Here is a 16920-nt window from a genome sequence, read left to right as displayed (position 1 = left end):
TGACTTCCTTACCCTTTGTCCACCCCTGAGTAGGGAAACTACACCGATGAGTACGGGAGGTTGCTGGACCACACAATGGTCTGCAGTAGTGGGATATGGATGTACTGAAGTTCCCTTCACTCAGATTTTCTTCCAAGAGGTGGGGAGCGAGTGAGAACTTATTTCCCCACATGTAGAAGTCTGTACTTAACATAATGGCTTATATCCCACTAATACCTCCAGAGATGGAGTGGAAACACTTGGCAGTGTCACAGAAGCCTCAGGACTGGGTTCAGACCCAGAACTGTGCTCACTACCTGGCAAGAGACAGGCAAGAGCTTACTGCTGTACGTTAATTTTCTGGAGCATTTATAGCTCCAAACACAAAGAAAACAAGTCAATGACATGTTGCTGTGGAAGACGCCGATATGAGCAGATGTGGGAACAAACTGCCACACAGACCAGCACTGATCACATGTGTACAACAGTTTTCTCCACCAGCACATCACTGAAGCCCTGTCAGGATGGGAGAAGACATTGTTGACCAAGCTGTGATACGCAGATTGATGAGAATTTGATTAATATCTTTAGACCTGGAGCACAGAAATGGGAGCATTTTGTAACAAAACACAGGGCTACGCTACATGTTCTGTTTCATGTTTATTTAAATATCCATTTATGCATTTACAGACATTCAGTGTCTAATCATGGAGTCACATACGTAGCTCCAGATCATCATCCTAGAGATTTCTCTTCCAATAAAGTCCATGTACAAAAACTATGCTGCAAATTATAAAATTGACCATCCCCAGATTGTCTTCAGACTTTTCTGCTGTTCAGACAGGAAAAAAAAAATACAACCCCTCCCCCAACTCAAGTGATGAACGAAGACCAATGAGATAAAAACGTGGTGCCTCACACATCCTCAGTGCTAACTACGCACTAGTGGGAAGACACATGCTCCAGCTGGGGTAAAGCAGGGGGTTAACAGCCAGAGAACTCATTTGGAAGTACTGAAGTTGAATTTGGCAATGAAATAGCTGACCGCTCATATCCAATATTTACTATCTCCCACCTCATGTGCCAGTATTCATTCTGGCCACCTGCTTCTGGTGAAGTGAGGATATGGAGCCCACCCCCAGGTCCCAGTCATAGCTGCATAGCTGCAGCATGGCTTTAAAGTGCTAACAGGAGTAAGCCCATAAAACAACATTTCCGACTATGCCATACGCCTGGATCAGAAGCTCCTTTCTTCCGGCAGGGCGATATGCATCCTCCTGACACGTGCATAGTAGGTGCATCAAGTCATACTGCACATTGTATAAAATCAAAAAGACCGTCTACTCTACATTTTAGTACAAAATACAGGTCACATAGTTTTATTTTCTGTTAAATTTATATTGTCCAAGTGCAAGTCAGGTACTTTTCAATGCTTCTTTCCAGAAAAAGTGGCCACTTGGACAGTTTTGGCACTAGAAAGGTCTCTGGGCCAAGAGCTCTGATTACAAATATCCATGTGGCTATCCAGACATTTATATACAAGCCCAGCAACATTCAGCATCATGGCTAGAGAGGGGCAGCCTGCTCCAATTTCTTACGCTGGCTGCTGTGGGTTCATGCCAATATGAGGAGGATGCCCTAGAAGACCGATTCTCTGTTTCTGCTTCCTCTGCTCCGTCATCTGGAAAGTAAGAAAAATAACAAAGCAAATAAAAACGCTGAGTCACAGACCCCAAAGCATTCCTGTACGTCAAGGTCTGAGCCTAGCTGGTCTCTGTGGTGGTGGTGGTGGCAGCTGTGCCAAAATCCCCACCTTCTACAATTGCACCACAGCACCTGCAGTGGTGACAGCGAGGGGGATTCTGTGACCCCTGTCAACATAGAAACACAGCTAGACGCAGGAGATGAAACTTACAACCCACACCAGCACACGATTTCAGCACCAAAACTGAGGCTTTTTGAACATATCCACAATACTAGGGGAAAAAAAACATTATTCAGAGGTCTGTACAATTGGCTTCAGGAAAAAACGGCACTGTTCCATTTCCTTTCTCCATGAAAGCATCCCATTTGACTTGGCAAGGAATTCTTTTAGTCTTGCAAATTCAAAGAGGAGAAACTGAATTTTGAAATTCAGCTTTAAAAATGGAATGCAATTAATGCAGAACCCTCTTTCTTCCTCATCACCTCCTGCATTTTCTTACAGGCTTCCAACAAGTAAACCAACTGTAAGAAAGTCGCTACTCCTCCCTCAGTGTATCCACAGCTTCTACCCCGGCACCCCTGGAAGCCTGTCTCCTGAACTTAATCCTATACTGAAGCGACTTGCTGGCTAAAGGTGTAGGGCACATTTCAGCCTTTATTTTGGGAACTGTTTGGTGAAGGTCAGCAGGTGCAGGAAACGGGAAACAATGAAATATGATTTTTTATTGGGTGAAGGATGCTGGGAGGGGCTGTGCATTCTGAATCTGTGCTATATATGTTTGTCATGTACTACTTTGGTCAGAAACACTGCTCTGGGCCAATCTGATACTGCCTGGGCAACCAACTAATATATTCAATACAAAAGCTCCGATGCTCAGAGCAAATGCAGTTGTTACGAGGGCCCTCAGTGCCAGGCTAGCGACCACATTTGCTGGTGCCAAATGCTCAGAGGGCTCCAGCCGCGGAGTGGCACAGATTAGCGCAAACAGCATAATAATCTCATTTAAATTAGGTAGTTTTCTTTCAGAATGATGCTCAAAGAAGAGTGCCCTGAACCTCACGCCAGCTCAGAACTGGCGTTAGGTAACCCAGTAAGCAATAAAGCAGCCCAGCCAAGGAGAAGAATCAAATTGCCTGACAGAAGTGCCTCGTATTTGACATCAATATAAACACGACATTCCACAAAAGCAGCAATGAAAACAACATTTAAAATATGTCCCCCCCCCCCCCAATATGTGGAGGGCAGAGCCCACGTTAGGCGGGTAGCAACCAGGGCGAATGTTTCCCAATCTTTCTGCCATGGCAAAACACATACATTTCTTGACACTGTCAGCCTTTCTTCCTCCTCCTTCCCTCCTCTCTCTGGCGAAAAGTGACTCTTCAGCACATGCGCCATCCGCCCAATTTATTTCTCATGCTCGAAGTTAATAGTGTGCATATCATTCTATATTTTTAGCATCGAGCTATGAGGAAGTAATTCCTCGGCGCTGTTGTGGTATTTTCCAGCGCTGGAGGGAAGTTTTGAGCATCTGGTGTAAGGGTCCAATATTCAAAACGATTTAAATGGTCAAGAGAGGCTCTTGGCCGTTTAATTAACCCTTTAGTATCCAATGTTCCCGTAATAAGCCATATGGGAACAGATTGATGGGAACATTGGACACCAAATTGCTTCTCCGATGCTAAATGTGCATTTTCAGCTGAACTTAACTGGATAGTGCACCTGAAAATGCCCAGTTAGCGCTCAAGCTGAAACCAGCTATTTTAGGGGAGTCCTGGGATGGCGTCGGCACTTAGCTGTTAACTGATGATACTCAGCATTTAACCAGTTATAACCACCGCACAAATAGGCCTGAGGAAAACACAGTCCTATCTTTATTCGGTTCTTCATAGCTGGTTAAGTGCCGAACACTGCACTTACCTATGTTTTAGCCAGCTCCCTATACCCGGAAATTCAATGCTGGAGTCTGGATGAGGCCCAGAATTAAACTTTCAAGTTTAACACCAGTAAGCAAAACGCTAATTGCCGCTGGCTAGCTGAATAATTGGGCCCTAAATATGCAAGGTGGTAAGGTGAATGAGCAGGTTGTGGATGGTCTCTGATGGTCCTTACCTGATCCTTCAGCTCGGACAGTTGACTGGAGAGGTTGGTCACTAGCCTCATGGTGGACTCCAATCTCTCCTGCAGGTTTCTCAGCTCATTCTGTTCCCCCTCAGAGTCGCTGCTCACCAGAGACATGGCACGCATCCTAGGGAACCAATCTAGATTCCTTTCCTACAAAGTTACACACAAGCATCACACAATCATTCCTAGATAAAATGCAGCAGTACAACAATTTCATAACAAACTTCTATGTTTCCAAGATTAATCAATTTTTGATATGTCACTCATTAGAAAATCCTTCTGACCATCTCACTTTTCAGGGAAATCAGATTCCATGTAAAGTGAAGATACTTATCTGTAGCAGGTATTCTCTGAGGACAGCAGGCCTTATACTCTCACAAGTGGTCACTGCCCAGTCCAGAGCTTCTAACAAGTTGGCAAGAGATTTATGGAGCGCGAGACATGCTCCACTGCGCATGCGCAAGTGTCTTTCCGCCCACCACAAGAGCATGGTTACCGCAGTACAATACTACAGTATAGAAAAACAAAAATAGGAGACAACTCCAAGGGGAAGCGGGTTTGTGAGAATATAAAAGCCTGCTGTCCTTGGACAATACCTACTACAGGTAAGTATCTTCGCTTTCTCCAAGGACAAGCAGGCCATAATTCTCACAAGTGGGGAATCCCTAGCAACCAGGATCACCAAAACCCACCACCACTGGTCAACTGGGCCTCGCAACAGCGAGGACATAACACAGATTAACCTGAAACTATATACAAACCAAAAAATAATTGTACCCACAGACTAGGCAAAAAGTATTCAAATTACCAAAGTGGACTAGTAACCATGACACATGACCACTATTACTTAAAGTTTGTATGCAATGGTCAGGTTTTGATCATGCTACTGTATTTTGGGTAACTGGCCATGGCTACTGGTTATCCAGATGTGAGATTTATGGTGTTACTATTATATACATGATACATAAGAAAAGCAAAGGTCCAGCATCCCCCCTCTCCAACAGTGGCCAGTCTGGGGTCACAAAGTAGATCTTTTCTCATAGCTCATATCTGGGGATGAACAATGGCTCTCCTGGCTAATCATTTTTATAGAGCGTTTCTATTTTGGGTGGGCCTGGGCCCAAGATGGGCGGGCAGAAGAACCCCACCCCGTCCCACAGGTGATTTGGTCTCTCCTCTCACCTGCATGCCATATGGTCTCTCATACATCCCCCCTTTCCCGCATACCTTTTAAATAGCAGATTTTCACCAGCAGCAAGCAGCAACTAATACACACTGCTCATGTTGGCCTCACAGCCTTCCCACTGACGCAACTTCCTGTTTCTGCATAGGTGGGAATAGGTCAGAGGGAAGGCTGTGGGGCTGGTGCAAGTAATATGTATTAGTCGCTCCTTGCACAGGAGAAGCTCTGCTATTTACAAGGTATGCAGGAGGGACAGTTGTTGGGAGTTTTCAGCTAGTGGGGCTTGGGAATCCCTGCCAGCCACATCATAGGTATGCTGCTACTGGGTGGGCCTGGGCCCACCCAGGCCCACCCTTGGCTACGCCACTGGTTTCTCCAGGAACTTGTGAAAACCTCTTTTGAACCCTGTTAGTTACTTGATCATGTCCTCCAGCAACAGATTTTACAGTTTACAGCTTAGTAATGGGCTGTGTGCAAATGTTTCTTTGATTTGTTTTCGATCTGCTGGTCATTCGTCTCATAATGGGTTTTAGTGTCTGAAAGATTAAAATAAACACCCAAGGGCAACCCAAGGCAATCTGCCACCTGAGGCAGGGATGAGATTCTGACCCCACCTGTGCCCAGTCTGGCATCTCCCCCCTTCCCGCCTCAACCTTTTCCCCCCGCTTCTACCTTTTTTCTTTTCCAAAAGGCGGCAGCTGCCGTGCTGCCACCAGCACCGTCCTCTTCACTCTACTGTGACCCACCTCTGAGGAAACAGGAAGTTATGTCAAGAGGTGGGCCGAGTAGGCAGAAGAGGCAGCAGGGCAGCCTATGGGAATCACTGCTGCTGTCGCCTTTTAGAAAAGAACAAAATTAGGTGACCGTGGGAAGGGGAGAGTGCCGCCTGAGGCCCCCGCCTCAGTTGGCCTAATGGTAGGGCTGCCACTGTAAACACCCCATTCATTTTAGGAACTTCTAGCATATCTCTTCTGTCTTTGCTCCAAGCTGAAGAGCACTAACTTCAGTCTTTCTTCATAATGGAGGTAGTTCCATCCCTTTAATAATTGTTAGCCTTCTCTGAACTTTTCTAGCTCTGCTATATCCTGAGGACTGGGCGACTAGAACTGCAGGGCTACTCAAGCCGCAGTTGGTCTGTTATTATTCACTGGGTATACCTGGTTAATCTTGTAATTGTGATCTGCGTTGATCTAGTGCTCTGGCATATGAGAAATGCAAGAATAAATGCTCAGTTTTATTCTCTGTCCATTTCAGATAATCCCTAATATCACTGCATTTTTTAAAGCAACTGCAGCACACTGGGCCGATAATTTCAACATATTTCCACAAAGACTAACTCCACACCTAGCACTGTGTACCTGACATTGTGATCCCCATCACTTTGCAACTCTCTCACATAAAATTTCACTTCTTCTTCAGATGCTCAGCTCGCAGTCATAAAAGATCCTTCTGCAAATTCTCACTATCCTCAGGTGTTTTAGTGACTTTGGATAATTGTGTGTCATTCACAAATTTGATCACCTCACTCACCGCTCCTTTTTCCAAATCATTTACAAATGCTGAATAGCACAAGGTCCCAGTATAGTCCACTTTTAGAAAGCTAACTGCTTAGGCCCAGTCTGTTTACACCGCCTAGATATTTTTGAAGTGCTTTCTGAAAATCCAAATATACCATATCACTCTGCTCACCTTTACCCACATGTTTTAATGAATTCAAAAAATCTAAAATGAGAAAGGCAGTAATATTACAGTTTCATGAAATCTAGGCAGAGTGAGAAAGGAAAAAAAACTGATTTCTACCAAAGCCCTCTAACTCACTCCTAGGGTTCAGAAAGGAGACCTCAGCAGTTTCTTCATAGTACAATGATCTGCTCATCCCTCCTACAGAATGCTATAGTCTATCCTTAAATTAAGGGCAGCATTTAATACCATATGTACATTTATTAGCAAATTCCACCGAATAATAAAGCCCATTTCATGGCCGGACTCTGGAAACTGATCTAGTAACTGGCCTCAGGACATGAACTGTTCAGTGGGTCTCTAATGAACTAGCCTCTTTAGTCTCTGGAACCCACAAGCACCCAAAATCACTATGCACAAACTTAATGGAAAGCTAAATGGGTAAATGTTATTGAATTGAAGAGCTGTATAGCTATTTCCTTGATATAGGAGGCAGCTTTCAGCATTCCAGATACAGTAAAGTCAAAATTTCCAAGCTCTATTTAAACAGATTTCCTGTAGGCTTCAATGCATCATTTGTGGCAGTGCTAGTCAGTCCCTCACCTCTGTGGATCCTTCAGAAATGGGAAAGGGGACGGGAGAGGTTTCATGTTTGTGTGGGTAAGCCTGCTGGTGTACACAGGGTGAACTTTAACCTCGGTTCCAGTTAGCACCCTGGCTCCCCCTCAGCCTGCTGGCATGCCACATACCAATGTGATTATGTACTGTCTGCTGCAGTCTAGTCCTCTGCTCTGCAGAGGAAGCTGGCTGACCACAGCAGCTCTGCTGGTTACCTGGCTCTTAAGCAGATAAGGATGGAAAAGTCCCCACAATGCAAACATCATTCAAATTTCAGACTCGTGGGTGGAGGGGAAGGAGGGGCAGGGTTGACTGTTCTCTTAACTCTCCACCATTGGAAAGAGTGAAAACCTAAACGGGAAATAACAGCCCAGTGTGATGCAAATACAATTCATTCTGAGAAGGCTTTTTTGCTTGGGATTTAATTTTTCTCCCATGTTCTAAGAAGCTTTGATGAGGTAGTTTCAATATTACTTGTATTTAATTTGGGTCAAGCCAGCTGGTTCTTTTGACAAGCCACAGTTCACAGCGTTGCCATATTGTTCATGCAAGCGCTCACTGCAGCATCTTTACTAAAGCAGCAAGGACATATTGGGGGGGGGGGGGGGGGGGCACAAACACTGTTCCCTCCCCCACTCTCCCAGGCTTAACAGATCATGTGACCATTTTTCTGCCTGCACTACTTATACAGTAACATTAGCAAACCTAACCGATGGCAGGATTGATGTGACTTGTTGCATCACTGTCAGGATGGCATACAAAGAAAACCTTACACTTACTGTCCAAATGTTTTTACAGCACTTTAATCACTTTGCCCAGCTAAACTCTCCAAAACAAATGCAGACCAACTCTTTTTTCTCTCTCAGTCTGTCATATCAACATGTCAAAATGTTAACAGCAATGAATGCATCAGTCTATGAGAAGCTGCGGCATCATTTTTAATGTGTTTGCACAAGGGATCTACCTGCTAGCAGTTCCTCTGAAATTCTGGACAACTGCCAGAATGAACCAATGCGGTTAAAAACAGAGTACCAGAAGTACATGTGAAACGGGGGGGGGGGGGGGGGGGGGGGGGGGGGGGGGGGGGGATCTGGCAAGCATCTAATCCACCAGGACTATGGTATTTTACAAAGTCCTGGATTGGTCACTATTTAACACCGCCTTTTTGAAGGAATTCACTCAAGGCAGTGTACAGCAAGAATAAGTCAAACATAAGCAACAGACAATTACAACAGTAAAAATATTCAAATAACAATACAAAGTATGGCATAGTATGCCACATTACAATGCCAACACAATGCACAATAAAACATTATAATAGACAGCATAGGGTATAAGCAAAGATGGAAAATATAGATAGGTAAGACAGAGTAATAGGAGTAAGAAGGAGATTAATTTAAGAAAGTACATAAGTAATACCATACTGGGAAAAGACCAAGGGTCCATCGAGCCCAGCATCCTGTCCACGACAGCGGCCAATCCAGGCCAAGGGCACCTGGCGAGCTTCCCAAACATACAAACATTCTATACAAAGTTGCACATGAGGTCAGAAAGGTGCTTGATATTCTTTTAGCTGGGGTAAGAATGGTTAGACATGTCCAGCTATACTAGAGTCAGGCTTTCACCTACTTCCTAAAGTAGAGATAGTCTTGTGTTAATCAGAGCCTATCAGGGAGTGCATTCCAGAGTGTGGGGGCTACTCTGGAGACGGCTCGCTGGCAGGTATCAGAAACAGGATGCTGGGCACCTTTGGTCTGACCCAGAATGGCAATTTTTATGTTCTTACAAGGGGTGACTCAAATCAAACTCGTGCTATAGGAGGCGATATCATTGTGAATTGGGAATGGATGATAGAAACAGAAGGAGCAAATAATCAGTCTTCCCAATGAAGAACAGTAAATAGTGGCCATGCACTAGAAATCTGTATTTGGACCGGTGTTGTGTAATGATCTGGAAAAGTCAGCAACAAGAGAAAAGATTTGCTGATGAGGTAAAATAATTCAATATTGTTAAGTTAAAAGCAGACTGTGTGGAGTTACCTTCACCAAAAATGGTACAGAAGCCACTGGTCTACAATTCAAAACATTAGATTGCAAAGAATAGTTTTTTGGGATGGGAGTTAGTAAAATTAATCCTTTCTCCATTGGCAATTGACCTTTATCAAGCATCTCCATTAACCCTCGGTACAAAAACAACATAAACCGAGAAGGAACCATCGACATCAAATTTGCTGGACAAGTATCTTCCGAACAGTGAGATTTTAAATAGTTACACAAAATTGTTGAACTATAACTCTATCAGGAATAGAAAAACTGTTCCAAATTCTATCAGATAAATCAAACTCCTGAAGAAAGACTAATGAGAGAAGTTGTTTGTGGCAGAATCTCTTTCTTGACTTTTTAAAGTTTGGATCTAAAAAAAATACTGTAAGTTTTTCAGCCGAAGGCATTTCAACATTACCTTCCAAAACTTCTTTGGTATTTGTTAAAGTATTCAACAAAGAATAAAGTTGTTCTGCTCCAATATAATTAGAAAAATACTCCAATTTAGTTTGTCTGATAACAACTTTATATATTCATGTCTACGTGTAGCCAAACAACTCTTATGCCACAATCTCTCTAACCTCCTACAATTTCTCTTCAAAATCAATAGTTTCTCATTAAACCAAACAGATTTTCTCTTACCAGAACCCCCCTTTACCTGAATTGGTTCAACAGCATCCAAAAGTTCACCAGAAATCCTGCCCCAATACGCCATAAAATTATAGAACTGCCCTGTGTGTTTTTAAGAAATGCTTTGAAGATATTGAAACCTGAGAATATACTTGTCTCTAAAATCTTTTATTTGTCAGCAGGGAACAGGAAAAAAACATGAGGAAGAGAAGGGATAGACTGTTTCACTAGTCTAGATCTTCCTGTGCTTTTAGAGCCCTCTTAAGATAAAATACCCTACACTAACATATTAAATGACAGCAGATAAAGACCTTACAGTACAGCAAGTCTGCCCAGCAACCCTCATTGTGGCTTTGTGCTCAGAGTCAGATAAAGCTTTTCTTTTTAAACAAATATTTCAAATTTATGAAGACTTTTTTTTGTGGCCAGAGAGTGACTGTTTCCTGATGTGGCTCAGAGGAAGGCTTTTCTCCAGCTTAAACCTCGGCTTGCAAGTAATTTGTTTTTTCTTAGGCTGCCTTGTAAATGCAAAGTCAGGTACCAGGAAAACAGCTATACTTTCACAGACCCACTACAATTAGACATTTTTCTTGCAAACTGTTTTCAATGTTTCCTCTTAACATCTAGCTTAAGTGTTTTTTTCTCCTTCATTTTTCCGTAAGTGGGGCCCCAATTTTTTTTTTCATTGTATACTTCTCGCCCTCTCCTGTTGATAGGGACATAGTAAATGTTGGCAGATAAAGGCCTGCATGGTCCATCCAGTCTCCCTAACAAGGGGACGGTGACTAGCTCTGTGTCTGGCACTCTGTGCAGGATCCACTTCATGATTAAATACTGGCATACTTAGGGCACTGTTTACAAAGGCATGCTAGCATTCTTAATGCACGCTAACCGTGTAGATACCCATAATATTCCTTTAGGCGTCTACATGGTTAGCATGTGCTACTATTTAGCATCACACTAAAACCAAAAGCGCACTTTTGTAAACAGGACCCTTAATCTCTCCCTGCCAATTTTGGAGGACATATTCTAGAAGTCTGCCTGGCACCAGTCTGCTTCCCCACTACTGGAGCTGCCATTGAAGCCTCGATCCTGATTATATCTGTCATTTATGGGACCCAGACCACAGAAGTCTGCCCAACCTCGATCTTACCTCCCAACCTCTGCAGCTGCTGTCAAAGCTCACACCATCCTTTTTCTATATAGTGACCCCCTGTTTATCCCACGCATTTTTGAATTCAGTCACCATTTTTTTTGGTCTTCACAACGTCCCCTGGGAAGGAATTCCAGGCATCTACCACCCTTTCTGTTAAAAAGTATTTCCTGATATTGTTTCTAAGTCTCCCATTCTGCAACCTCAACTCATGACTCTAGTTCTACTGCTTCCTGGTCTCTGAAAGACTCGTTTACATATTAATACCTTTTAAGTATTTAAGTGTCTGTATCATACGTTACTATGACTCAGGAGTGTAGTAATCAACATGGGCTACCATTAAGGCAGATTGGATGGGTCATTTTCTCTGTTACTTTACCACTAACTCATGTTCTTTTAGCACAGGTTCCATTTTAAGCAACAAGAGTTAATTACTAATAACTAGGGTAGGCTCACATTGATGATGTCACCCCTAAAGCTCACAGACTGATGGAGAACATGGGAGATCCTCTGTGGCCCCCAACTCGGGAGTAGAACAAGAAAATCCAATTATAGTAAGGTGAGCAGGGTGTGTTTGTACAGGACACCTTTTACATAAGTGTTATGCCTAACGAAACACAACTGCCTTCCTGGAGCCTGTTTCTAGTTTTCACAATACATCGGGTCTGTTTAGGTGTAATCATTTGAGAGTTGTTGCATAACATGGTTACACTAAAATATTCCGTGTCTGTATGACCCAGGAGAGATGTCAACATTACAATAAAGTCTAGAACTTGCCTCACCTTCCATTATGTAACATAACTCAGGGAAGCAGCAGCTATGCTTCATAATCCCACTACAGGCACATCTTGTCCTTGGCAAGGCTAGCCTTCATTTTGTCGGTTATATCGTGGAAGCCAAACACATAGCACCAGTACTGTCACTATGCCATTACCATTTCCTTTATGTTTTTGCCCAAAACCAAGACAGCAAGTGTCTTGTCTCGTCAGTTCAGACCCAATAGCTGAATTCAAACTATGTGACTGCTTGTTTTATGTTACTCAAGTGGGTACATGCTGGGTGAGTTCATGCAGATATTCTGAAGCCTTTCAAGAGCAGCTACCAGTTTGGCCCAAAGTTGCTAGTCAACAGGAACCAGCCACAACATGTCGGAGCTTTGTGTGAAATGACGGAAGTGCAGCTGGAGTCTATTAACCACAAGAGTATGGGATCAGGCAGAAAAACTCACATATGCAGCCACGTTTCCTTACTTTTATTTATTAGAATTTATCAACTAGGTATGTGAAGAGATTTACCCAAGTCAGTGCAAACTCGATATAAACTTACACTATATTAACAGCACAATAATAACATGGCCAATCAGTGTTAAACAATGAGGTAAATCCTAATAGTACTAACATGAGAGTATCAGAAATATGTACAATAGAATAGTATAAAAGAAATAAGATATATGTCATCAAAATACAAATGGTGTCCGATAATAAAATAAATATGATCCTCTTGAAATCTTATGAACATGCGCTGCCATACTGGGACAGATTGAAGGTCCATCAAGCCCAGTATCCTGCTTCCAACAGTGGCTAATCCAGGTCACAAGTACCTGGCAAGATCCCAAGAGAGAAACTGATTTTATGCTGCTTAGTCAAGAAACAAGGAGTGGATTTTTCCCAAGTCCATCTCAATAATGGCTTATGAACTTTTCTTTTAGAAACTTGTCCAAACCTTTTTTTAAACTCTGCTAAACCAACTGCTTTTACCACATTCTCTGGCAACAAAATTCCACAGTTTAATTACACGTTGAATGAAGAAATATTTTCTCTGGTTTGTTTTAAATGTACTTAGTAGCTTCAATGTGTGCACCCTAGTCCTAGTAATACTGGAAAGAGTAACAAGCGATTCACATCTACCCGTTCCACTCCACACAGTATTTTATAGACCTCCATATCTCCCCTCAACTGTCTCTTCTCCAAGCTGAAGAGACCTAGCCGCTTTAGCCTTTCCTCCTAGGGAAGTTGTCCCATCCCCCTAATTCCGCTATATCTTTTTTCAGATGCAGTGTCCAGAATTGCATACAGTATTCAAGGAGTGGTCACACTGTGGAGAGACACAAAACGCATTACAACATTCTCATTTTTGTTTTCCATTCCTTTCTTAATTCCTAACATTCTATTTGCTTTCTTAGCCACAATGACACCTAGATCCTTTTCCTGGATGTGGAACCTTGCATCACGTAGCTATAGTTTGGCTTCCTCTTTCCCACATGCATCACTTTGTACTTGCTCTCATTAAATGTCATCTGCCATCTGGATGCCCAGTTTCCCAGTCTCATTTATTTATTTATTTAACACATTTATATCCCACATTTTCCCACTCAGTTGCAGACTCAATATGGCTTACACAATACCGAAGAGGCAGACTCTGGTTCAGTAAAATACAAATACACGATATAGTAGTAAGCATGTAAGAAACATAAGTATAAGGCAACAAAGAAATAAAGAGGGGGTGGTGACAGAAGTCCAATAAGGTCCATAGTTTTGCTATGTCGCAGGAAGTAGAAAGTTAACTTGGGTCAGGGGGGTAGGCCTTCTTAAACAAGTTGGTTTTCAGTAATTTCCTGAAGTTAAGATGGTTATGGATAGATCTCACGGTTTTGGGCAGAGCGTTCCACAGTTGTGTACTTATGTAAGAAAAGCTGGATGCATAAGTTGATTTGTATCTAAGTCCATTGCAGTCTGGATAATGCAAATTTAAGTAAGTTCAGGAAAGGCTGGTACTATTTCTGGGTGGTAGATTTATGAGATTCAACATGTATCCAGGAACTTCGCTGTAAATAATCTTGTGGACCAGAGTGCAAACCTTGAAGGCAATACGTTCCTTGGTGGGAAGCCAATGCAATTTTTCACGAAGGGGTTTGGCACTTTCAATTTTTGATTTTCCAAATATCAGTCTGGCTGCTGTATTCTGTGCAGTCTGAAGTTTCTTAATTAGTTGTTCTTTACAACCTGCATAAATTCCGTTGCAGTAATCTAAATGGCTTAATACCATTGATTGTATAAAGTTGCGAAATACATCTCATGGGAAGAAAGGTTTTATACGTTTAAGTTTCCACATTGAGTGGAACATTTTCTTTGTAGTGGAATTTACTTGGCTTTCAAGTGTCAGATTGCGGTCAATTATGACACCAAGTACTTTTAGGCTATCCGAGATAGGGAGGGCGTGGTTAGGGATGTTTAAGGTTGTAGGTCTATATTTATTGTGTTGAGATGAAAGGATAAGACAACGAGTCTTTTCACTATTTAGTTTCAGTTGGAATGAGTTTGCCCATGAGTCCACTGTGTTCAGACCGATCTTGATTGTATTGGTGATTTCTGTCAGATCGTGTCTGAAAGGTATATAAATTGTAACATCATCAGCATAAATAAACGGGTTAAGGCCTAAGTTGGATAAGGATTTGGTCACTGGAATCATCATTATGTTGAAGAGTGTTGGTGATAGTGGTGAACCCTGAGGGACTCCGCAAACTGCTTTCCACGAAGATGATATGTTTGAATTCAATTTTACTTGGTATGATCTAGAGGTTAAGAAACCTTTAATTCATCCGAGAACATTTCCGCCAGTCCCAAAGTAATCAAGGAGATTTAGTAAAATATCATGGTTGACCATATCAAATGCGCTAGACATGTCAAATTGGAGAAGTAAACTTTTTCCTGCAGCTATTTCTTGCTTAAATTTGCCCAGAAGAGTAATTAAAACAGCTTCAGTACTATAGAGGGAACGGAATCCAGATTGCGAGTCGTGTAGTATAGAAAACTTGTCTAGGTAGTTCGTAAGTTGTTTAGTCACCATGCTCTCCATTAATAATGTCTTCTTGCAATTTAACAACTTTGAATAACTTTGGGGCTTGTTTTCAAAGCAGACTTGCAAAGTTCCATTGGTTACTGTGGAACTTTGTAAGTCTAAGGGCTTTGAAAATGCACCTCCACGTGTCATAAGCACATTTAATTACCTTACTAGTTATTCCCATCTCTGGATCATTTATAAATATGTTAAAAAGCAGCGGTCCCAGCACAGACCTCTGGGGAACCCCATGATCTACTCTCGATTGAGAATACTGACCGTTTAACGCTACTCTCTGTTTTCTTTTAACTAATTTTTAATCTGTAATACATGACTTTCTAATTTCCTCAGGAGTTGTTCCCGAGGTACTATGTCAAATGCCTTTTGAAAATCCAGATATATAATATTGACCGGCTCACTTTTATCCACATTTATTCACCCCGCCAAAGAAATATGGTAGATTGCTGAGGAAAGATTTCCCTAGACTAAGTCTATGTTGGCTTTTGTCTCATTAATCCATGCTTATGTATATGCTCTAATTTTGTTCTTTATAATAGTCTACCATTTTGCCTGGCACCGATGTCAGGCTCACCAATCTATAGTTTCCTGAATCACCTCTGGAACCCTTCTTAAAAATTGGCGTTACATTGGCTCTAATCTTCTGGTGCCATGCTTGATTTTAAAGACAAATTACATATTACTAACAATAGATCTACAAGTTCATTTTTCAGTTCTATCAGTATTCTGGGATGCATACCATCTGGTCCAGGCGATTTGCTACTCTTCAATTTGTCAAATCGCTCCATTACATCTTCTAGGTTTACAGAGAATTGTTTCAGTATCTCTGACTCATGAGCATTGAATACCAAGTCTGGTAATGGTATCTCTCCCACATCTTTCTTGGTGAAAACCAAAGCAAAGAATTTATGTAATCTCTCTGCTACAGCCTTGTCTTCCCTGAGTGGCCCTTTTACTCTTCAGTAATCTAGCTGTCAAACTGATTCTTTTACCAGCTTCTTGCTTCTAATACACCTAAAATGTTTTTACTAGGTATTTTTTTTACCTCCAATGCAATCTTCTTTGAAAGTCTCTCTTTGCCTTCCTTATCAGCGCTTTGCATTTGACTTGCTATTCCTTATGCTGTTTCCTATTATTTTCAGTGGGATCCTTTTTCCATTTTCTAAAGGATTTTCTTTTAGCTCTAATAGCTTCCTTCATCTCACTTTTTAACCATGCCAGCTGTTCCTTCACCTCACTTTTTAACCATGCCAGCTGTTTGGCCATACTTACTCCTTTTTTAAAACATGGAATATATCTGGTCAGGGCTTCCAGAATGGTATTTTGGAAAAGTATTTATGCAAGTTGTAAATTTTTGACCTTTGCAGCTGCTCCTCTTTTTTTTTTTTTACTCCTCTTATTTTATCACAGCATTTAATTTTCAAAAAGGAGACTAACAAATTGGACTTCCTGTGTGTACTTACTGATCATATTATGATCACTGTTATCAAGTGGCCCCAGCACAAGATCATTTGCTTCCCAAAGGACTAGGTTTAAAATTCTCTAGTTGGTTCCTGAACCAGCTGCTATATAAAGCAGTCTTTGATTTCATGAAATAATTTTACCTCCCAAGCATGCCCTGATGTTATATTTACCCAGCCAATACTGGGGTAATTGAAATCACCCATTATTATTGTGTTCCCCAGTTTATTAGCCTCCCTAATTTCAAATAACATTTCCACATCTGTCTGTTCATCCTGGCCAGGTGATGTTCAGTGGGAAAATAACAAGCCTTACACAAAGATCAGTATCACTATGATGGTCTGCACAATCGCTGAAAGTATCACTGCTGACACAATCAGGAAAATGCCGCAGGTAATTACATCACAAGGAATTTGGGACATTTCTGACCCCCTAACGCAGGCAGATTCACACCGAAATACGGCCCATGTCGGGTCATTTTTTGAATAAATTA

General features: G+C 41.9%; 1 protein-coding gene across 5 annotated transcripts in view; it reads right to left on the bottom strand.

Annotated features, from left to right (window-relative positions):
- Positions 1–800: 800 nt before the first annotated feature.
- The window catches only part of ITPR1 (inositol 1,4,5-trisphosphate receptor type 1), a 337019-nt gene continuing 320899 nt past the window's right edge, over positions 801–16920 (bottom strand). For 4 of the 5 annotated variants that reach the window (XM_030206558.1, XM_030206560.1, XM_030206559.1 and 1 more), the window contains 2 exons: positions 3794–3955; positions 801–1660 (listed from right to left, as the gene is read on the bottom strand). In XM_030206558.1, the coding sequence (XP_030062418.1) occupies positions 1574–1660; positions 3794–3955 (249 nt within the window). In that variant the 3' untranslated portion in view covers positions 801–1573. Of the gene's footprint in view, positions 1661–3793; positions 3956–16920 lie in introns of those variants that run through there. The other variant, XM_030206561.1, reaches the window with a different exon arrangement.

The sequence above is a fragment of the Microcaecilia unicolor genome, chromosome 6, assembly GCF_901765095.1.
Source record: "Microcaecilia unicolor chromosome 6, aMicUni1.1, whole genome shotgun sequence".
Classification (NCBI taxonomy): domain Eukaryota; kingdom Metazoa; phylum Chordata; class Amphibia; order Gymnophiona; family Siphonopidae; genus Microcaecilia; species Microcaecilia unicolor.
The sequence above is the reverse complement of the archived record's forward strand: the minus strand, read 5'-3'. Positions and strand labels throughout refer to the sequence as shown.